The sequence below is a fragment of the Falco cherrug genome, chromosome 3 (assembly GCF_023634085.1).
Source record: "Falco cherrug isolate bFalChe1 chromosome 3, bFalChe1.pri, whole genome shotgun sequence".
Classification (NCBI taxonomy): Eukaryota; Metazoa; Chordata; class Aves; order Falconiformes; family Falconidae; genus Falco; species Falco cherrug.
The window spans coordinates 77,205,007-77,228,705 of NC_073699.1; the positions used below are offsets into that span (position 1 = coordinate 77,205,007).

General features: G+C 44.5%; 1 protein-coding gene across 2 annotated transcripts in view; it reads left to right on the forward strand.

Moving 5' to 3' along the window:
- EPB41L4B (erythrocyte membrane protein band 4.1 like 4B) overlaps positions 1-5,391 on the forward strand; it is a 172,858-nt gene extending 167,467 nt beyond the window's left edge. Inside the window, exon 25 of one of the 2 annotated variants that reach the window (XM_055705548.1) lies at positions 533-5,390. In XM_055705548.1, the coding sequence (XP_055561523.1) occupies positions 533-602 (70 nt within the window). In that variant the 3' untranslated portion in view covers positions 603-5,390. Of the gene's footprint in view, positions 1-532 lie in introns of both variants that reach the window. The other variant, XM_055705549.1, reaches the window with a different exon arrangement.
- The last annotated feature ends 18,308 nt before the right edge of the window (positions 5,392-23,699 follow it).

The window sequence follows — 23,699 nt, forward strand, 5'->3', positions numbered from 1 at the left end:
TAAGAAATGGGATCACTAACCCAGGGTATTCCCAGTGTTGCAGAGCCTGGGGACTCTACAGAGTGTGTCAGTGTGTGAGAGCAAGGACTTCGGCTCTGCTTCCCACACCTCGATGTGTGCGGGACTGTAGTAAATTCAGCGTATACAGACGTCCCCCAGTATCCAACCGTGCTGAGGAACAGAAGGCTGTAACACCAGTCTTTTGGGATGGCATTTACTGTAGCTGTTTCATTTTTATAGACCTAATCCAGCTTCCTTTGAAATCAGTTGCCTTTAATGGGGGTGAGATTAAACCCCGAACTGTTTTATCCATGTGCCTCTTTTTATGTCCTTTTTCTTGCCTCTGTTTGCTCTTCAGAAATATCAAGCGGTACTTGTTTTTCAATCAGCCATCAGTTATCAGCCTTTTCACTGAATTGAGTCTGACCTTTTTCCCCCTCCTTTGGTATTTTGAAAATGTTAATTATTTTAAATTGAAATCTGAGACTTATTGTTGTTCCCATAATTGGCTGTTTGTGCATTAATTACACAGTGCTGAGACTCTGAGGCGTGAACTTGAGAGAGAGAAAATGATGAAAAGACTCTTGATGACAGAATTATGAAATTCACACTTCCGTCAGATGGAAAATGGATTGGGGCCTTTCATGTGCCTTCTGTCTGTTTACATTCCTCTGCTTCTGTGTACTCAACATAATGCATCGGGAAAATGTGTGATATTCCTGGCTCGCCTGGATTCACCGTGGTTGGTTAAAATTGAGTCTCGGCTAGACTTTAACTTGAAGGAGTTCCCTCATTCATTTGCTGCTGGGAAATAAACCTTCAATCCTTTATCTCTCCTGAGATTTTATACTATTAACACAATTAATTTCTGGTTTGGTTTTGGTAAATCTAGGGCAAAAAGGATCAGCAAGGAGCATACTGATTTCTATTGGGAAACACTGTTCTGTACATATGTTAATAAGTGCACAGAAATTAATGTTATGCAGAATATTTTGATAGTAACATAGAAAATACGTCATTTTGTACAACTGAAAATTGCAATGAGCTACTGCTATTTGTTAAAGAACCATTTTTAAAGCAGAAGAATGATTATTACATCCTAACCCCAGGACTGTTAGTCTCCACAGAAGAATAAATGGCTGTCTTATTAAATTCCTAACCTTAACCTTCACTCAGAGATATAAATAGCTGCAAGGGGGAGAGACACCCCACCATACAGGTATACACACACAACACTCCCTATAGTTTGTCATCTTGACATAAACCTTTGACTAAATCTTACCGTATTTCCATTAATAAAAAAAAAAAAAAATCAGTTGTTTAAAGTAATTTGCTACTGACTTTCTAGCTTGATACTGACTTTTTTTAACTGAGAAGTTTTACCTTCTCCAGGTTGCCTAGGCATTAGGGTGCGCCCACACTCAGAGAGCTTCTGTGCCCGCGCTGAGGGTTGCAGAGCCTCAGCAGTGTGGACGTAGCTCCCGCAGGGAGGATTATTTCCTTCCTGGGTAGATAAACCACCTTCCTGTCTGACATGAATTGATTGATCAAAAGGATAATAACAATGATAGTTTATGGCATGGCTGTGTCTACACCCATTTTTTCACTTTACTAATCAGCACGTGTGTACTGGCAAACCTGTGGAGGGTACGCCTGGTTGTACGTCCCGTTCACCTCCAGCACACAAGCAGCCTCTGCGTTCAGTGGAGCTATCTCAGGCGTCAGGTGGGGTGGGTGGTCCAGCACTAGCAGAACTGCAGCCCTAGGGAGGGTGTTTATGGTGTACAGGTAACACTACCAACTATTTCCTAGGAACAAAAAGAAGAAAGAAATTCTCCATTTCCCCCTGTTCAGTAGTGCAGGGTCATCTAGAAAGCTACTAACAACTGTCAGCTGCAAGGTACTCTTCCAACAGGAAAGCTTTTGTGCGTTTTGTATGGCTGAAGATGTATATTTTTCTGTTACTCTGTACACTATGTTCTCTTGTTTGTATTAAGATAAAAGATTGCCCTTAATTTGACACTGATTATGATGGATTTAGCTTAAGCAGTTTGTTTGTGTGAAGGCTGGGAAGTGACTGCTGTGAGACTGGGTTTCCTTCAGAGATAGCTTGTGCTTTTTTTCTGAAATGAGAGTTCGAAGCATGAAATGAAATGAAATGAAATGAGCATTGTAGGACTGTGGATTGCAGTGTGGAGGTATAAAATGACTTGTCTATTTTATATTTCCTGGGACAAGAAATTAGTGTTAGGCTCCCCAGTTAACAAACCCAAAACTTTCTGGTTGCCGTAAAACAAGGCAAAATAAATAGCACAAGTGTTAGGTAGAAACTCACAGTAAATGTAATGGAGTAGCTCTGCGTGAGTGATGGGCACAAGAAGCCATAGGAATAGACCTGGACTGCAGATTTCGGAGTGCTCACGTGACTCTGCTGGATAATTAGATACGACTTGTATGCTGTCCACCTTCTAGTTACGGTGCCGGGACACTTCTGTCCTAATGTTTTAATGTACTGCTCCATCAACCCAAGGTTATTAAAAATGGATTAGGAACATTAAATCTCTGTGAAGAAATCAAAAAGGTGGGGAAAATGCAACAGACACAAAAGGCTGCACCTTCCATGTCCTGTTACTCTTTTCTCACCACTTCCCAGAAGGTACTGGGGGAGAGAGAAGCTGCAGCACATTTTGTCTGCTCCCAAGTAAAAGTGAGCGTTGTGAAGAAGAAATAGAAGAAAATTGTAGTTACAGGTGCTGTTTCGGGAGAGGAAAGCAAAGTAAGGTTGAGAATGGCACAGCACTGATTCTTGCTGAATCTGATCTTCTGCCTGCTCTTAAGCAGCCCTCATTTGTGTGTGAACTGGCAGCAGTTTCACAAAGTCATTGTCAAGCAAAACCAGAAAAAACAGATCTGAACACACACTTCGGTCGTTCTGATTGCCATGGAGCGGACTTTGAAAACCTGGCAATATGCCTTCAGGTTTGGGGCAAACAGATCTGTTTACCTGCATTAGGGCGGTTTGGTCACATAAGCAAAAGCCTTTAACAAAACTGAATGCCTGACTCAGACCAGCCCATCAGATGTTCTGGCTTGTAAACAAGCTGTTAGTTTGTTCCTGTAAATGCAACAATTCGCTCCCGTTGTGTAAAAATTCTTCAGCTGAAACAGAACTGGAAAACAAGAAACATGAACCAAGGTTACTTTACAGTGGCCAAGTCTTTATAGCTGAGGCATGCTCTGGCACAGCTGAGAAAGAGCAGAGACTTCTCCCTCCTGGCTTCCCCCCAGGACAGGAAGGAAAGGCTCACGTGGCCGCTTAGTTCCTGTGGAATGTTTTCCACAGAACAACCCCAGGTACGTTGCCTTGTCTTGTTTTAGTGTCTTATCCACTGGCTGCCATCGTTTCCTATTCTGCAGTCTAATGGAGCTTTATTAAAACTGTTTTACTGGTATCAAACTAAGCTTTTACCTGTGGAATGTCATCACCTTGTTCTTTCTTTACTATGTACTTTCTTCAGCCACTCTTCAGTGTCTCAGTTTTCAAATCCTCTGAATAAACACTCCTGCCTCGCCTCTGGTTGGGAATTACAGTGTTAGGACACCTGTTACCCAAAACTACAGTAAACAAGACAATGTCAACGTGAACAGATGCTGAGGGGCAGATAGTCTAGATTTGCCCCTGGACTTGAACTTTACAGGTGTTAAAGGATACTCTGCCTGAGGGTATGTCTATGTAATAGTGCAGAAGTATCTGAGCTAGCTTTAATGAGCTTGCATACGTAGTTGTGGCAGCATGAAGCCCAGCACAGGCTATCATTATCATGTACATTGACACGTGTAAAGATAACACATTTGAAGAGCAGCCTTCTGAAGCATAGTGTGCAGAGCTGGTGACAGGTAAGAGTGGCTGAAAGTTCATCTCTTCAGCCCTCCTGGAAAGGGGTTCATGTCACCTGATGTTAATATGCCCAACTCTCACCTGACGAGAGATCAAAGGAACTGTCTTCCAGAGGTGCCTCTGACTTAAATGTCTACCTTTATATTGCTTAAACTTCAGTGAGATGAATCCTGCTCACCGTCCCTCTGGTTAGGTCTACGTTGCAAACCCTGGCCAATGTGGCTACATCATCCAGAGTGCTTTGAGGTATGATTTGTGATCAGTGTAGCTCTGCCAGAAAAAGCCTTGAACATTAGGTGTAAATATACTACCAGAAACACCCTGTTGTCAGAACAGCTTTTATCCCTTATGGGGAGAACAGAGACGTGGAGTAACTCACAGTGGCATAAGCACGGAGGCTTCATTATAGTTGCACTGAGTCTAGGAGTAGCTGGTTGATGAAACCTCCCGCTATAGCCACGCTGGCAAAGGGGTGGCCTTGGCTTTTAGCAGTGCCCTGAGTGATGCTCTGACCCGGTCAGCAGATCCTAGCTTTCCAGCGTGAAGTCTCTAAGTGGCAGAATGCAATGTTGTCATGTTTGGGTGATTCCAGCAAAATTTATTGGCCATTTAAATAGCTATGCAAGGAGTTAAATATTTTCTCATATTGCAGTCTCTTACGGAAGCCAACCAATTGTGCTTTGTTTTTGTGTGGTTCAGCAGTTTTCACTATCTTGTTTTAAAAGGAATAACCAGGTTTTCTTTAGAAATGTCTTTTGAGATCCCACATCTCTATCAGATCCCACAGTGTGTGCAGATTTTTCACATTTTGAACATACTTAGACCCTGAAAGTGCAATGTTTGAAAATTAACTACTCCAAGGTTTCAGTTTGTGGCTTCACAACTCTCTTGCAACAGAATGCCTACGTGCCCATTTAAAACAGAGCCGGCACTGCAGTGAAATGTTTCATTGGAGGCAGCATCGTGTTTTGTTTGAACTGTTTACAAATATTCTTGTTTTTTCTTTTTTTCTTTTTTTCTTTTTTCCTGAATACATTTCTGGTTCATTGGCTACAAAAATCTACTCGTAATTATGCAATGGGATATTGTTTCTTTCTTTTTTCTTTTTTCTTTTTTTTTAATGTCCTGATGTTCAAGGAGTTTGCAATAAATATACTGAAGCTGATCTGTAATTGCATGTAAGATCAGCCTCACAACTGTGTTTTGTAAAGTTAAGTGCCGTAAAAGAACCTGTGGATGACATGGAGAAGGAGGGAAGGGAGAAAGTAAGTGGAGGAGAAGGCTTCTTCGGCAGCTGCAGCTTTGACTGGTGGGTAGCAGCTTTAAAGTAAGATTGCTCACACCATTTCGTTTCATCTGAGTAGCAGCGTGTATCACCAAACAATGTATGATGGCATTTTGTTGAAAACATGCCTAGAGAGAAACTTTTACGGCTCAGCTGTTTACCTGTTCCTGTATTCATGCCTGCAATAAATGAGATGAAAAATAAATCATGGAGTCTGAGCAATTTGTAGTCAAATCAGTCACTTAGGAGGCATGGGGCAGTATGTCAACTAAAGGAAACATTTGGTTGCTAATAGAATAGATCCACCTTCACTAAAAAAACACAACCTAAAGATAAAATCGAGAATTTCTTCAAAAAGCCCAGAGGGTAACTTAAAGTTACAGACCAGTGTTGTAGGATGCCAATCATCTGTTGGGTCATTAGTTGGGGCATGCTTTGCTGAATACCAGAGCTGGAAAAACACTGGCAGGATCAAAGTAGAGAACCATGAAACATGGTATGTTGCTGGTCTTTCAGATGGGACGCAAAAGGTAGCAAAAAGCATTACTGAAGTGGAAAGGGTGGGTATAAATCTTTTTCACACAGGGCCGAGAGACCCCAAGTTATGAAACTGCTCGGTGAAGGAAAATTAAAACAAACAAACAAAACAAGTCCCCCACAACAAACAAGGCCTGTTCATTGTAAATATTTGTTTTAACACAACTAAAACATTTCACTCAGATTTTTGCCTTGATTTTGCCATTCTTTAAATGTCTATATGAAAAGTTGCTTCAGAATGAAATGTTTCCTTTTTCTTTTGTTCAAAGATCTCTAAATTAGGACATTTTGACATTAACTTTCCTAGTGCACTGATGAAATGTAATCCCAGTAATGTTCACCCCATTTTCTGAGGTTGCCAAAACTCTATATTTGGAAGGAATATGATCCCATCCCAAATTCTCCAGCTGGGTGTTCTTCTATTTTTAATCTCTATGCGGGGAAAGCAGTGGAGCAGCAGAGCAGCGTTCTTCCATCAGTACTCAATTTATACCAAGAAAACTGATTATCCAGCCAGCAAACCTAGTTAATTAATTCCCATTAATACATGTCTTTGCTAAAGAAATAGTGTTCTGGGGTGCAGGGGAATGAGAAGCCGTGCACTAAAGTGTCAGCAAATACTCCCATGTAACTTGGCTGCAACTGAGAAGCATGAGGACTTCAAAGACGTAAATCTGAACAATTTTTTTCGTTTATTATCAGGTGACTGATCTATGGGACTGGGCACAAGGTACTTGAGATAAATTCTGTTTCTCAGGGGACATGCTTTCTAGAGCAGAAAACAGACTTTGCTTGCAGGCACTATTAACTCGGGGCAGGAGGGGAAGGTGAGGCAACAGTTACCAGCTGGCTGCGTTGCACAAATCCTGCTGCAACAGTGGGGCAGGAAGGCGCCCATATGGATGTAGGTGCAGATGGGTGGAACAGCCCCAACCCTTGCAAAAGGCAACAACCATGCTTTCGCCAAGCACAGTGGAGCTTTTGGGGCTGGCCAGCACTGGGATCCCCACATCCAAGTACAACTTGCCCTAAAGGGCAGCCCTACAGCAAACCCAGTGTCAGGGCTGGCTGTCACCAGACCAGCTGGAGGAAACACCAGGGAATGAGGATAATAAAAGATCAGCCATTGCCCTTCCCCAGGAAAGGTTCATTGGAGCATCCCCAGCTGCTGGTGTCCCATGAGGAGAGAGGACTTGCCCTTTTTGTGAGACACAGAGCGTGGGATCAGCTTAGCCACAGCATCAGGCGTTTGACAACCCTGACCATTGCAGCTATGTCTTATGTGCTGCCAGTAGCACATATGGTATGTGAGGTGCCTTCTCACCAGATTTTAGGGTCTGCAAAGGTCAGGGAGGAAAACAACAGGGAGAAAGAGAGCAGCAAGCAACCTTCACCATCACCTGCTGGGTGGCCTGATGGCAAAGCACTGCCTAAAACAGTGTTTGCCGCTTGATTTTAAAATTACATATATAAAATTGCGAGATTACATAGGTAATATGCAATCAATACTAATTATGTATTTTTTAATGGGCTTTCTACAGTGTGTGTGGTATACAATGCCAGTGACTGCACAGCTCTGCCATCAGAGTATCTGGCACAGCAGTGAGGTGTAAAAGCCACGTGGATCTTTACTGTTTCATGCGCTGATTATCCAGCTCTTCAAGCAGAGAGCCACTTACCCTCCTTCATCGTTCTTCCTTTGCCTCTCATTAGCATACTCTTCTGGAAATCCAAGGAAAACACAGCACAAATTCCTTTCTTTAAAGATGTTTGATCAGTTATGCTTAGCATCACAGGGCCTCAATGATGTGAAGAACAGGAGTATCTTCTTTTTATAAAATCATTGCCTTGCTGCTTTTGAAAATGACAACAAAAAACCCATGATTTCTGAGCTAACTGCATCCCACTCTGCTCTGGCTGCTGGCCCCCTCCAGCAGTGCCAGGCTTGGCAAGGGCACGGGGTGGCTTGGTGGAAGAGAACAAGGGTTGTTGGGGGTTTTTTTTGGGGGGTGGGCTGCCAACACCACCCCAGCACTTCCTTCCCTCCTGAGGCACACTTCTTACTGTGGCTGACACAACCTCTGCATCGTCCAAGATGGGATGTGCACTGCCCTGCTGGGAGCTGGGAAGATGCTTGCAGCTCCAGGGTCACCTGGGGAGGGTTTGGGGCTGAGGGTTGTGGTGCTTATGGATGCAAGAGGTACATGTAAGAGCTGGAGCTCTGGAGATTTTGGAGGCTGCCTTGCTCCCAGGTTGCATGGGCCTGAAAGGATGTGGAGGCTCTGGGGAGAAAGGTCAGCATGAGCTGCCCTCTACCTGGCTGTACAAAATTGGGGATTTAATGGCAGGGTCATCACTGTGAGACTGGTCACTCCTCCCTCCTGCAAAAGGGTTTCAGACTTGTGCCCTTCAAACCAACTAAACCCCACAGATACGGTCTTTGCTCAAGGAACAGAGCGAGGTCTGTGGCGGCGCTGCAGTCAGTGCTTTGGCTGCACACGTGCCTGCTCTGAATGAGACTGGCAGTGCCCTCATCACACTGGCTCACAGCTCTTTTGTGGCAATGCAAGGATGACAACTCCTGAGAAGCACCTCCGCCAAGGATGCTGGTGTGTGAAAACAGGGAGGAGGAGCCCTGGAGCTGACAGCTTCACAGCCAAAGAGGGGTCCTTCTTTTTCATTTCCAGCCTGACAAGCCAAGGCTCAGTGTGGGCCTTGGCCACCTCAACAACTTGCCCTGGTTATCGCAAGCCACCAGGAGCACAACGTATCTCCTCTAGCCACCTGCTCCTCAGCCCCTTCATGTCTCTCCATGCCATTTTGCTAATCCTTTTCCCTCCTCAGCACTCAACTGCTGACTGGTGCACACACACCTGCTTCCTTCACCCCCATGAACATCCCTCCTCTCCCACACAAACACCTCTGGCTTTGTTCGCTTTCCAGATGAAAATCTTTTGGGTTTCTGAAGCCCCTTGCTAGCCCCTGCTTTCCCTGGACCTCAGTAGCTGCTCCTCCATCCACACTTGTCTTCTACCCTTCTGCTGTGTCTCACTCATCTCTCCATTTCCCCTTCGTCTGTCCCACCCCTGGCTAGCTCTATCCGCATCATGGTTGCCTTGGCTCACTACCTGCTCATCACTGTCAGGCTTCCATCCTTCCCTGGGACCGGCATCTGCCAAGCATTACAGCACAACAGGTTTCCTTGTCAGCCAGAAACATGAGATGACCTCTCATTAGGGACCAGCTGCCTGCCAAGGGTTCACTACCAGCCACAGCAGCTCTCCTTGAGTCCAGCCGAAACACCTGTGGGTGCAGTGCTCAGCCCTGGTGATGCTCCTGCCTGTTCCATGGCACCAGAGGCAGGAAGGGCATGGAGGAGTAGATTTAAAGAGGGGATGCTGGCGTGAGTGATTTTGCTCTCATGTTTTGGAGGATTAAGCTCCATTTTAACAGTAAGGCCTCAGTGAACAGAGGGACCCCAAAGAAATATGACCAAAGATACCTTTGCTTGCCTTCTTTCTTTCTTCAGACAGTGTGTTCCAGCAGCCTCCCTCTCCACCCCAGACTCCTGCCAGGTAGCCATGGCCATCCCTTTACATCTGCCTACAGCTGGATGAGGTCTGTGGCTGTGCTGTTTCACACTGCTGCACCAAACTTTGGAGCACTGGAAAGAAATGGGGGGCGGGCTGAGAGAAGGAGAGGTCTCACCTCTTCATAAAGCCAAACTACCAACTCATTAATCCCCTTCAGGTGATCTCAAGTGCTCTTTTCCCAAAGCAACACAGCTGAAATTAATCTTGCTACATATTATGTGGTAATAAATCATGAGGGCAGCCCAAGCTGGGTGCTTTTCTTCTTTTATTCTTCTTTTTTTTTCTTTCTTTTCTCCCTCCTTTTTTTTGTTTCATTTTTTAAGTGCACAACTTCTCACCTGCTAAACCCAAACTACTGCTCTGGCAATGAAATCAGTAACAAAATTCAGGGTTTGTCCACCTGGTCTCACATGAGAGACATATCCTTCAGTCTCAGTGAAACAGTATTAATTGCTTTTTTTTCCTTTGCGTCTGTGTGCTCAGAAAAACAAAACAAAACAAAAACAGGCCTGTAGAATGGAAAAAAACTCTTCTTACAGTCAGAAGGACATTTCCAGACAATGTACATTCTTGTTCCTGTTGTGGTCTTGGTTCCTCTCTGGAAAAGCTGCACAGTGACTTGAACCCCTGCACTGCTGGTCCTGTGTCCTATTCACAGTGGCTTGAAACATCTTCCCACACAAGAGCTGTCCCCACAGCTGCTGCTCCTTGGCCTGCCCAGCTCAGCAGACCCAGACGCTCGCAGGTGCAGGTAAGCTGTCCCTTCATGGGACCTGGTAGGTCCCATCGTAAGACCCTGAGAAGCTCGGCAATAAATTTGGCAGAGAAGAGCTTGCCATGGTAGGTCTCAGAAGCCCGATCTTCTAGCTGTGTGCATTACCTATGAAGGGAGTGACAAAAGCTCAAGGCTCCACTTTCTAAGGACACCCTGCTCCTGAAAGAAGTCTTTCTGCAACACTAAGATGGCTCAGTTGATCTCCAAGGGATCTCTGCCAACCCGAAGCCACTGTCCCCACTTGGCCAGTTCACCCCTGCTTGCAGAGCCTTGGCTGCACAGCAGTCTCTGCTTGAACAAAGCTCTTGCTGGACAGCTTTATTTGCTTGAAAACCCTTCCAAGGAAGCTGTGCCCAAGCCCCATGAGGAGCTTTAGATCATGCAGGACTTGTCCCCTGCAGCTGTGGGCCATCTCAGGGCAGCTCCTGTCTCCCTGAGCAGCTCTTGGGCATCCCATTCTGGCACTGCTCTCTCCAGTGAGGAAAGCCTGGCACAGCTCTGAGCATCCTTTGGCAAGTCTAGTCCTAAAGTTGAATTACTGTTGTTTATGCTGATATTAACTGAAAGAAAGAAAAAGCAATGCTTCAGTAGGTCAAAGAGTGTGAAGAGATAAATGTAATATATTGAAAGATACTACTGTTTAATTAAAAGTATATGAATTATGCATGTATCTTCTCTACAGCCTGTAACTGTGTGGGCTTGAGCAGTATCTAAGCACATTCAGCACTCGCTACAGTGTGAAACCCACGGCTGCTTCATTTTTCACTTGCACACCTAACGCTGCCGGCTAAATTTTCTCTAGGAGTAAACAAGAACATATGCAGGGTTGCATGGAGTTACCTGTGCATTTCTGTGTTCTCAGGTGTCTGACAAGGGATGCAAATCTTATCCCACCAGTGTCCCTCTCAGGAGGGTGGAGACTGCCTTTCAGGCGACTTGTACAACATCAGACTTAAAAATCAGGCTATTTAAGGGTGCAGAGTTCCTGGGAAGGAAAGCAGTGGGGTGGGCTACCAATGCCTGGCCCCCATGGGGCTGTGCTGGCGGTAACATCCTGCAGTTTTGGGGTGTAAAGACTTCTGTGGGACCCATGGGCTGGCTGAGAACTGCAGCAGCCCAGCAAGGACAGGACAGGAGGACGGGGCTTGGTGGTGGAAAAGTCCCAGCACCTGCAGCTCCCCAAAACAGCCCAGGGCCAGCACTGCTGCCCCTACACCGCAGTGCCTAATGTCACTGTCAGATGCCTGGGGCTCAGTTCAGCTTTCAGCAAACTTACCACAAGTCATTCCATTAATATCAAAGAATGTCTTTTTATAAACACTTTGCTGTCCTTTGGAGTAAACCGAAAATCTTCCCCACCAAGGCAGACAGTTGCTCTCGCAGCATTGCCGAGCCCATCCCAGCAGACTGTGCCCAGGGCTGTGCCATCAATCTTCTGCTAAAGGCTGCTTCCCTCTCATCTCTTGTTTACCAAATGTGGTGGAGCAAACTCCCACAAGAGAAAACAGATCCCATTTAGTGTTTGTAGAAAATTCAAACTGTCCATTATGCAATTAAAACAGGAAACAAAGCAATTGGGAGTGGGAGGGGGGCTCCTCTCCCTAATCACTAAACAGAGGCCCATACATCTGCTACAAGCTTCCAATAAATCACACCTCGTTATCAGGCAGATGTGCAAGCTTATGAAATCTGAATCCAAATGTGCATCTCTAGCTAATTTACTGTTGATTTGTTCCTTATATCCATGCCTCATGGGAAAAAGAATGGACAAGATTACTTTTTTTTTTTTCCTCCATGCTTATACAAACTGTCTTTTTCTTCTAGGGAAAGAAGTTGGCCTGGGTTCAGCAAGGCGCTGACACATGCCCAGCTTCAGGCTGGGACCAGCCTCCCCAGCCTCCCTCCCAAACAGCTGGGGTAATTCAAACAGTCGCAGCGAAAGCACTTGCCTGTGCTGTGTGCTGTGCCAAGGCTTTAAATCACGAGATATATTAGTAGGCACATTAATAAGTTACATTTGGCTGTTTTCCTGCATGCTTTTTTGCTGATGACGAGAATAACACGTAACAGAGATGAGAAGTTGCAGCCTGCTCCAGGCAAGATAGGTGCGTTGTTGCTCTTTCTGTACCTGGCCTGGCCAGGTTTGGATAAATCCTGAGGGCTGAGCACGGACCGCACGAGGGTGGAGGCTGTGGGGATGTGGGGCAGGAGCCCTGGGGAGGAGGGTTAGTCGGGCACCATGTGGAGGGACAACTTGGCTAGGAAATTAAAGGAAAGGAGTGCAGTGCTGTGGGCAGGCCTGGGGTGGGAGGCTTGGCTGGGGTACCTGGGTGTCTCCAGGGTCCAGGGCGCAGGAGAAAGGAGATCCAAAAGCAGCTAAAGCCCAGAAGGCTGGTTTTTTTACTTTGACTTTTTTCTAAGGTGTGTTACAGGGCATACACCCCATCCTCTGCACTCTGAAGGCAGGGGAGGCTACAGAAAAGCAGAGGAGGACTGGAAGCTGTGATGTGGACTGCTGCTGTTTGTTTGGTGATGTCCCTCTCCTGGTCACATCCATGCCGCATATGCTGGTGCCAGCCTGGGTTCGCTGTGAGCCCTGGCTCCCCTGCCAAGTTTGAGGCTGCGTGCAGGTTGCGTCTGGCCCTGGATACATGGCGAGAGGCTTTTAGGGATGTTCTGAGATATCTTTTTTTAAACCCAAAATCAAGGCCAAGACATGACCATGAAACTTGGGTGAGGAAGAGGGGATGTGGAGAGGACTCTGGGTACAGAATGCGTTTCTCAAACAGAGTCTGTGGGAGGTTCCGGCTCAAATGTGGGAAATGTATCTGTGACCCCTGGCTTGCAGAGCCCAGGGTGACTCGGCTGTTTTTGTGCCCTTTCCTCCTTGGGGCAGGGGCCGTACCTGCTGCCATAGCAGCTATGGCTGCGGTCCAGCAAGGGAGCAGTGGGGAATGGTCGAGGGCTCTTATGAAATGTCTTGCAGATACTTGAGCAACTAAAATTCAAATGGGAAAAGAGGATCTTGCCCCACTTTGTTTTGTGAGCATTTCCAAGAGGCAGCAGGAGCCCAAACACAAAGCGAAACGCTCATCAATGGCTGAGCAAAGGCCTGGTAGGGGCTGAACCATTCCTGCAGGGAGAAAGCAATTCTTTAAGTCATCGACTGTCTTTTTAGAGGACGTTCCTCAAAGCAGTTAGTCTGAACCCCTAGTTAGAGAACAGGAAATGTTCTCCTTATCCAACAGAGAAAGTAGGCAGGGGTACAAGTGCCTGTACAGACTGTTCAGACTCCTGGTTTTTGAACTGAGAGAAAGGGCTGGGAAAGAGAATTGCACCAGAGTCTGCACAGGCAGCAGTAAACTACGGCTGTTTTGTGGGTAATTTTTCTATGTTGGTACAAATAGATGAGCCCAGCATGCTGTGTTAACTTGTAGTATTCTTTCTTTTTATTTTTTATTAATACAATACTTTTAAAATGTGTGTTGGCAAGTGGAAATGGACTTGAAAGACAGGAGAAATAATTCTCTGGGCCTTTTAATGCTTTGAAAGCAATAAAAGATAGCTTTTGGCTTGCAGTTACTCTGCCATACTTGACTTATTTTTGTGTTCCTGGGTTTCTCTTTCTTGTGTGTACACGGTTACAACAGAAATAAACTTTAAACAATGGGATTTCATCTAAAGCATCTACATGGAAACAGGACCACTTCAGAAAGACATGCAATGGACATATGAATTTTTTGAACCTAAGGATTTATGTATTTATTGAACCCAAAGAAGTGTGAGCTCTCAGAAAAAGAAGGAGTGTAGAGAAATCTAAAGAAAATCCTGGTACTGGCATTCCTGCAGTGGAAAGACATTGGGAAAATGCAGCAACTGCCTCACAACAGTGCAGTTGTGGCCCAGTCTGGAGCAACTGGGTTGCTGACACAGGAGACGATGTCTAAACAGCTAACCTTGAGAACTTCTGGTTTGCCAGCACCATGAATTTGTCTTGAAGTTTGGAAAATGTGAAAACTGCAGTTGGTTAACAGATTTTCTACTGGGTGAAATACCAGCGAGATATAAAGAATAGCATGGTGGTTCAGCTCTTGTTGTCTGAAGATAGTTCAGCTGCAGAAAGACCAGCTGTAGCCCCAGAAAGAGATGTATAAGCAGGATGCATTGGTGTTGAGGATCCTTCCAAAGGCAAAGACTGGTGATTAACATGGGATGACTTACAAAACAAACTGAAACCCACAGTCATGGCAGCCCTACTGAATAAGCTTTTCTTGCCTTTGGGCTCTTATGAGGCAGGGAGAGGTCTCACTACTGAAAAACACTCTAAAATGGACAGAAACTGTTGGTAACAGAGGTACCCGCAGTCTGCAGTGAGGCAAGGAGGTTATATCTTGGCAGAACTTCCTTGGCTGAATGGCCCCAGGGGGATAGAGACGGATGTAAATCCCTTTCTTGTGGGCACAAGATACACCCTGCTGTTGTCAGGCTTGCTCAGGAGCTGAGAGGAATATAGCATTGCCTCCACTCTGAAGAAAGTGCCATTCCAAACTGAAAGACCTCTTCTCCTGAGAAAGAAGACTTAAGGATTGGCACTAGCCAGAGAAGGTCATACTGCAGCATGACCAGTGTTTCAGAAATACTCAAAGAGGAAAACCAGCACAAAACCTAAAACCTTAGGAAATAAAGAGGCAGAATTAGGATGACTCTCTACATGTGGATAAATGCACATGTCCACATCCGTGAAGGAACCAATGAAGAATAAACAACCGGGTGTATTTGTTTTGATGGCCTTCCAAACTCACTGGAAAAGGCTTCATCCATAGCCATACTTGCATTCTCTAATCTATGGACTTTCTTTCTGCCTGAAGGGATTACCCTCAGCCTGCTCTGCTTTGTACTTCACAGAGGTAGCAGATGATGGTTTGCTAGCATTTTTAAACTTCATTGCATTTTTCTGCACAACGGCTGTGTAAACATGCATGAGAATAAAGCCCTTCTGTGGGCAGAGCTATCTGCTCCATGTACAAGCTGGCAAGGTGCAGCTACTCACCAGTCCTGCTGAGAAGCGTTTACATTTTGCTTTTCCTCAGAGCTACCATGGTCTGTAAATGCAAAGGCAGAGGCAAAAATGGAACAGGATAAAAGGCAGCCAGACATCCCAGGCACAAGCAGTGGTAACTGCTGCCTTGAGGTCAGGCTCAAGGAAAGAGCTCTGGGGGCCTTTGGGGACAAGGAAAGATTTAGAAGAAACTGTCTTCCTATTTGATTTATACTGTGACCATGGTGACAAGGCTTTGCATACTGGGCAGGAGAGAGAAACCTGGAGAATGCCTGCTACTACTTAGCTTAGAAAAACCCATACAACCACAATCTGTAAATGTACCATGCTCCTGTGTGGATTGGGCTTCAAACCTTTCAAAAGATATGTAAGACTTAAAAATATTCAGCTGAGAAAAAGTGCATTTCCTGGACTTTACTGCACTGCTCTGAACCATTGCACAAAATGCAGTAGAAACACCAAGGCCAAGAGCAGAGTTAGTTAGAAGACAGTAAGTAAGGTCTTGCTGTAGCTTGAGCAGAGTTTCCTTACTCTGTAAGGACTACAGTGATGGTGGTGCTGGGATTTTTTTATCTTAAACCCCATTCCAGTTCAAAAATGGGGATTTGAGGAAAGATCTTAGTGTAACTCAGGCCTCTGCTTTTGCACAGGTTTGTGTGCCCAGCTAGATGGTAGGTTAGGGGAGAAGAAATGGCTGCCAGCTGAATCTCATTGCTGTACTGCTACAGCACATCACTTAACACCTCCTTCCACAAAGAAAAGGAGAAAAGTAAAACTGCTTTTTTCAAACTGTCAAAAAAACCTATTCATCCTTTTTTCTTCTGTGAAAAAGAAAGTGATGCCCAATAGTATTCAATGTCTCTAAAACACACAATCAGAAAAAGGGAAGAAATGTGCTAGTGAAATGGATGTCCCACTGTGACCTGTGACAGTTTCAGGCAGCCTGGAGAACTGGTGAATTAAGCCAAGGGCACCCCACAGGCTGTCCTGGCCAGCAGACAGAGAAACTGAGGCCGCTTCTACATGCTGGATGACACTGTCTGCATTTGTGTGGTCTAATGTGATCAAGACCAAAAATATGAGCAATGGTAAACTGAAAGGCATCAGCACAAGGTTGAAGGGCAGAGCTATAGCTGAACAGTATCCAGAGTCCACAGTAGGTGACCAAGAAGAATGGGCATCTTGGACACACAGACAGGTGAGCTTTTCTCACCAAGCAAGGTTTTTTAAATCATCTTCTCATTGCTCTTGGAAAGGACTGTAATAAAATGAAAATGGGACCAGGGAAGGTGGAGGGAAAGAAGGAAGGAAGGAAGGAAGGAAGGAAGGAAGGAAGGGAGGGAGGGAGGGAGGGAGGAAAGTCTTTTAGAAGAAATAATCATTTCTTAGGGCATTTAGACATTGCTGAGCTATCCAAAACACCTGCACCCAAAGGATTTAATACTGTTTTTCTCAGCATCTGCCTATCAGGTCATGTGCAGCATTTCATTTTGCACTTCTAGCAAGCTTTTATTTCATTATCAGAACCAGCACCACACACAGCTCTGAGTTTCTAGTTCTGGGCCTTTCGAGTCCATTATAATCACAACAAAATGGGGCAAAGCCTTTTGTGTGTAGCTTGACAGGGAAGGGAGTTGAGTCACAGCAATCGTATGGCACGATACCATATCACAGCAACAAAATCGGATGAGTAATCTTGGAGCTGCCTTCAGGCAGATGTCTGGCTATTATCACAGCTCTCACTGCAACAAAATGTCAATGTTTTAATACCTCTGACATTTCTTTAGCTTCAAGAGGCAATAATGAATCTTTCTTGGCTACTTACTAAGAGGTGATTATATCAGAAAAAGCAGCTAATTTTTATCTGAAGAGACAATACTGGAAATAATCTTTTTTCATTGAATGTTAAGAGTAACCAGCATCAAATAAAAGCCTGGTTAATTAACTAAAGTCATTGAACAACCCTCAAATGGATTTAGTTTCAAGTAGCAACTAAATAGATTTAATGCCTAGGAGCTACACAAACACCTCAGGCAGGTCCTGCCTCTTCTGTTCCTCCAGAAATGTATGCTCAAGGAAAGGTTGTCTGTAACGCACCAGGCAGAGCAAGGCAACGCTCAAGGATTAGTAAGCAAGTCTTACCATGGCTCACAAGAGTGTATGGGCCAGATGCCTGCTGCCGTAAGCTGGCACAACTCTGTTCATCTCGTGGCCTGCACAAACACCTTCTAAGAAACAGGAGCAAATAAAGCCTAGTGGAAATTAACATGTTTCATCAAGTTTCTAAGGGCTAAGATAGAGGACTAAGCTGTCTAGTAAAGGAATATGATGCCTGTGATTTAGACCTGCTTGGAAAATATTACATTAAGTTTGTAGACAACTTAATGTAGACATTAGGATGCAGATGCTCCTTCACTGTAAAAAGGTAGATGCTGCTCTGTACCCACGCAGATCTATGGGACAAGATATACACACACATTTCTAGTGAGCTCCAGAGAGCAACCTCCCTCTTTGAAGAGCCCTGTCAGGCAGCAACCTCAGAATGCAGTTGCCATCCAACATACATTCTCCTGCCCAGACAGGGCAGCTACAAAGTTAATGCAGGACAAAGTTAATGCAACTATTGCAAGGCAGCAAAGCTGAAATGTTTGCCATTTGAAGCTAGCTTTGCAAAGTGTGGTAGGGCTGAGGAAGGTATGGAAGAGCCAGGCTGTACGGATGGGTTGTTGTGCGGGGACATTCCACTTTACCAAGCAGGTGCTTAGTTATGCTGTTGCTCCAGCACTGCTCAGTTTGGGTAAGGGGATGTTTGATCACCGTGGGCACCATGAGATGCACCAAGATGCACCTTGACATTGCACTGCTGAAGACCTCATGGAGAACATGGGGCATTTTCAAAGCTATTTTTAAGTTTTCTGCAACCTGACAGAAGGCTTTTTGCAGAAGCTGACCAACCAAGTCCCAGGGTCAAAGCAACGTAGCTGAGTCAGCAAACGGCTGTGATATAAACCAGATGTAGCACCGTACTGATGCGTCTGATATATTGCCGTATAAGCTCCTTCTTCTGGATCTGCCAGTTTAGTCAGTATCATCTTGGGTATGAAGATGGATTCACAGCAAAGGCATTACCTAAAAGTCTGAAGAGTGCAAAGCAATAAGAGCTTGATGAGCAAATGACCCTGCAACCTCTTCAGGTCTAGTAACACCAACAGGGTATGTCCTCAGCTTCAGCACAGCTGTCCCACTGAACCACTTCTCAGCTTGTGAGAAGTGCTATTTCACACTGGAAAAGCTCTGCAGAGCGTGATATTTTCCCTGCCCAGGGTTAGTTTTCTTTTCTGGCAGGTTTAGCACTGTGTGGGAGGTTCAGTGAGGTTTCACATGTTCCATATGCTAATCTTCCTTTGTAACCACACAGGTCTGCAAATGGGGCTGAAAATAAAGTGAACAGCAACCCTTGTCCTGCTAAGGACTGCCTACTTCCATTCAGATGTCATGTTTCTATGTGAAGTATCCCTGCCGCGACCGCTCTGCAAGGGCTTCCCTGGTCCTACTCATTTTCCTCTTGGACTTCATCATTGAGAGATAAATAGTCGACAGCTATTTTGGAGGGAAGAGAGGAGCCTGGTGGCAGGCAGGACTTTGAGGCCCTAACTGAGGAAAGGAGGGAGGTGTGCTGGCAGTCCTCTCTGGCTCCTGTAGCGTTGTCTCCCCTTTTGGGTGCTCAGCTGAAGGCTTTGCTGAATCCAAGTGCGTGGAAATATTCTGACTGATTTGCTTTCTGCAGAATGCTCCTTTTAACATGGTTTGCTTCCAAAAGCACACACACAATGTGCTTTATACATGATCTAGCATTGTTTTCTACATCTTTTGAGATCCCAGGAAAACTTTTCTTTTTAGGATGTCTCACTATTGCTTATGGGCAGAAAATGAAACATTTGGGAAGCCAAAAAGTAGGCTTCCTACCTTTTCCATTGAAGTATGAGTATGACAGTCCACTGCAAATTAAAATGTGAGCAACGGAATAGATATGAAACTTCTCTCAAAGATAGTTGTTAATCATGATGTGATTCTCTGCAAGGAAAAATGTTTTTACTGTTCTTTTATAAAAATTCAAATAGAAAAATAAATTACATTTTGTATCACTTTCTCTTTAATGTGATTGAATAAAAGGGATATTTTTAATTAAGACAAAAATCTCCATGTTAATAGCCTTGATTAAAGGAGCTTTTAAATAGTTTATCTTCCTGGCTACACTCCATCCTAAAGCTCCGCAGAGGAAGATGTCTTTCATGCTGAATTTAAATACTTATTATCCTTTTGAACTCTGCCAGTCCACTTATTTGAAATATTATTCTTCCCTTCTAGCCTGTGGAGTCAGCTCATCAAGAGATTTTGGTAATGTCACTCTCTGGGGAACTTTGCTGGCTTAGTTGAACCTTGAGCTAGCAGCTGGGGATAGTATTTCAAAGCTTGCTGTGACCTGCTGCCTCATTTCAGTGCCAGCAGGGACCCATGACATCCATGTGGATGCATCACCTGGAACAATGAAGCCTTGATCTCATCTGTGGGCCTCGTATGACAATAACAACCAATAGTTTATAAATAGAGATCTTGGTTACTTATTACCCCTGCGGTACCTACTGAGCAGAAATCTGGGGGAGAAGAATGGGAGGCAGAATGGGAAGGTTCCTGAAAAACTGCTGTTAGATGTGAATGTGAATAATAACTGGAAAAGAGGGTTTTTTTAATAAAGCCTCCCATTTTTTTCCACTGACAGCTACCGTAAATGTCATAATTTCACTTTCTACTTTCTTCTACCACATGCTGAAAGCAAAGCAGTGTGCAAATGGAGTCACTGTATGCAGTTGCATCCAGGAGAGTGCTTTCCTTTTTACTTACCTGCAATACAATTCAGGCATCTGACAATGCCAGGTTAGGTGCACAGCTCACCTGAAGGATACACAGCTGTACAAATAGGGACCGCAGGTGCTTGCATGTGTTAGGAAACTAGCCAACCTGCTCACCCATCATGCCAGAGAAAGCAACGAACCTGGTCAGCGCTAATGAATGATACGGTTCTGTGACTGAACTGCTCCTTTGCCACCTGGTCACAGAGGTCTGCAGGACTAATCCGTAAACAGGGGTTGACATGAGTAAATGGGAATTGTTATTCCAAAGCGTGGAAGTTTTAGGGTTCGGTCCCCTGCACAGCCCCAAAAGGGTTATTATACTTTCTCCTTCTGGCAAGTGGAGAAGTGAAAGCACTCGACGAATGGATCAAAATTCTCACGCTCTCATCTATGCAAGCATTACATAGCAAAGGTTTTGCTGTACATTTCTTACGCTAGAAGGATATACACTTTGCTATTTCTGTTGGCTGAGCAGCACACCTGAGGAGCCAGAACAGGCTGCCGGGTGAGCTGCTGCCTGCCATGGTCATGCACAACCAGAGGATGCCTGCAGATACCTAGCAGTGGGAGGCAGCAGGTGGACTTGAGGGGAAGAACTGCCATGATTGAAGAGGAAATTTTGAGGTAAGAGAAGATGTTGAGGGTTTGCAGAGAGCACACAGCATCCATTCAGGCCCTCTGCCAGCCCCCTCTTGGAGTCAGGTACCTGTCAAACCATCCCAGTATGGGAACAGTTAGGAGAACAGCACAAGGAGATGAGACCTCTGACAACAGAGGACAACCAGTGAAGAAAAGGGAAAGTGATATGAGCATCAATCATTCAAACAAAGATCAAGGAAGAACCAGAAATATTTGGGTTTGCGGTCCTGCCTACACATTTGTTCAATTAGCACTTGTCTAGCTAGCCTCCCTGTGAGCATCCCTCGGGCCCCGGCCAGCTGTCCTGCTAAATGTTTTATGTGCAACACCTGTAACAGTGTTCCTTTGTGAAATGGGGCAGGATGACTCTCTCAAAACTACGGTGCTGTGGAAGAGCTGGAAGGGCTGCCTTCTCTGCCCAAAGTTGAAATACTAATACTGCATCTCAAGCCTACACGGGTCTCCTGGTTTCCTTATGAGAAGTGCAACATGCTCCTGTGTCCCTTATTTAATATAATTGGAAAGGTAAAGTCTTCTACTAAAAAATTGTAACTTTGCTTAGCTGTAGTTCTGAAGGTTAACTTCATAAGTGCAGGGCCAAGACTGGAAGGATGTGTGCAAATTTTTAAAAGTAAGCAGTTAAATAGGCTTTTGGCAGTTTCCTCCAAAGCAGAGCTCAAATATAAAAGAAAATATGAAAATAAACATTGCTCAACCCTTCCATTCATTGCAGGCTGTCAAATGGGGCAGGCGGTGTGGAAAAACTCATGTGTGATTGTGTCATTAGAAGTTAAGTCATGCAAGTAGAGGGGCTGGGGCAACTGCTAGCAACTTTAACTTCAGCACAGGCTGATCTTCAGAGGAGAGCTGGTCAGAAGCAAGAGTTTCTTCTGTTTTAAGAATCTCCTTCTAACTGAGAATGAAAATAAAAAATTTCCCATGCATAAAACTGAAAAAAAAGGATCCAAATTCAGTTTTCTGATGTTGCTAAACTCTTTGGATAATGCCAAACAAAATAAATATGAATATAATAAGAACAGTATGATGTCGAGAGTTTGAACAAAATGGTTTGAGCAAAAAAATCAAAGAACTCTGATTCCCTAAAGAAAATAAGAAAATTGAAACCTTGTTCTTGACTTTTACTTTGAAAATATTACCAATACTGATACTTCACTTCAGATGAGAATTCTGAGTTGAGGTTTTTCACTTTGTGTTGTTTTAGCAAATGTGAACGCTTCTAAAAGTAGTCCAGCTAAATGCTGAGACATTTTACAACAAGAAGCATTGTTTACTATGGATAGAAAACACTGTGCTGCTTCGCAAGCACTAGTGCCACACAACATTAACTCCATCCTTGAGGGGCTACGTGGAGCTGGGACTACAGCAGCATCCTGACAGTTACCGCTTTGCCTGGAGCCTGCACCATTACATCACGGCACCTCCCCACCAGTCGCATAGCGCTATCCGCCTGGGATGTCTCTCTTCAGCATGTGGCCAGGCTATGAAAGGGCTAAGGGAGTGGGCGAACTAACTTGGGGATGTCCAGAAAAAAACTCAGATGGCAGATTTGAAGTGTCTTCATCATAAAGCAACTACCAGCTAAATTGCTTTTCCTGTATTTGGGTCTGGAGTTTGTACATGTCTACTCGTATGCAGAAAATGGTTCTTGCCCCTGTGTGGCCTGAGCTTAGTGAAGCTTCTGGGTGCCAGCAGAGTAACACCGCAGCCTGCCTGTGAGGAGTGGTGGGAAAGCCTCAGCTTAGTGCTTTTCTGCTCTCTGCTGCTGCATTTGGGGGGCGTTGACACATGTGAATATTTCACTGTGGCAGGGAGGGGGCTCAGTGCACGTGTTGAAGAACCAACCATCAGAACAGGGGAGTGTGAATTTCTCTCCAAGCACCAGATTGTTGTCTGGATTTTTTCCCTCCTGTTTTCTTTTTCCTCCATTGATAAGCCCTGTTTCCAGTAAATGCTCAGAGACTGTTTTCCTGTCTCAAAGTGGCATAGCAACAGCATCAGAACAAAACTCAAAAGCATCGACTTAATGACATACTGAAATGGCTTCAGAATTCATAATACACTCTCATTTATTCGAAGTGTAAGGGAAGAAGTTATTGCACAGCATACACCTTAGGCTGTTGGAAACCTTTCTTCTGTGCACATGTTGATGGTCAAATGAAAATAAACCAGTTAAATACTTGTTCTATAATTAGGTTTATCCTTGTAAACATCTGCATGAAAAACATTGAAGTAACCTTAGGATATATTACGTAGCTGCGCAGTAGAAACAAGAAAACATAAGTTTAGTATTACTTATTGCTGGTGTCACGTAAGATCTTAACAAGAAAATTCCAACCATTTATCAATTCTACAACCTTTTGGTTAGTAGGAACAAGAGATGTAACTGTGGTTAGAGATCCTTTCTCAAGAAGGCAACTTCTCCTCTAACAACCCTCCAATACAATGTTTGTATCCTCACATTAACTGCTGTGTTTCTAAATCTTGGCCATTACACGGTGTTTTGTTCTGTTCAGTAACACTGTGTTTTATAAAACATTCCTGTATTCTAGCATCTCTAGATAAATAAACCACGTTGAACTCTGACTTCATTGACATTGTGAGGAGGAGTAAACCTGGCTTTGATAATTTAAATATTAGTAACAACTTAAATTAATTAGAACACTGAAAAGTTCTCTTAACTTAGTTTATGAGCATTTCAAAACAATATATCGAAGCTCTCCAAAGCTGCTTGCTGTTATACCATTAGAAGATGTATGGGATCTTTTCTACTTCAGAGTAAATGGTTTTACACTTACTTCATCCCCACATCCCCACATGGTGGATTCTAACAAAGCCTGCAGTGAGGCTTTTAAGGGGCATGTCCCTTCTCCACTAGCGTACGAATTTGGTACCCAAAGCCTCCCGAACTTGTTTTAAATGCAAACAAGAGAACGGATTACGTTTAAGTCAGCGAAGCCACCTGTGCACCCGGCGCTCTCT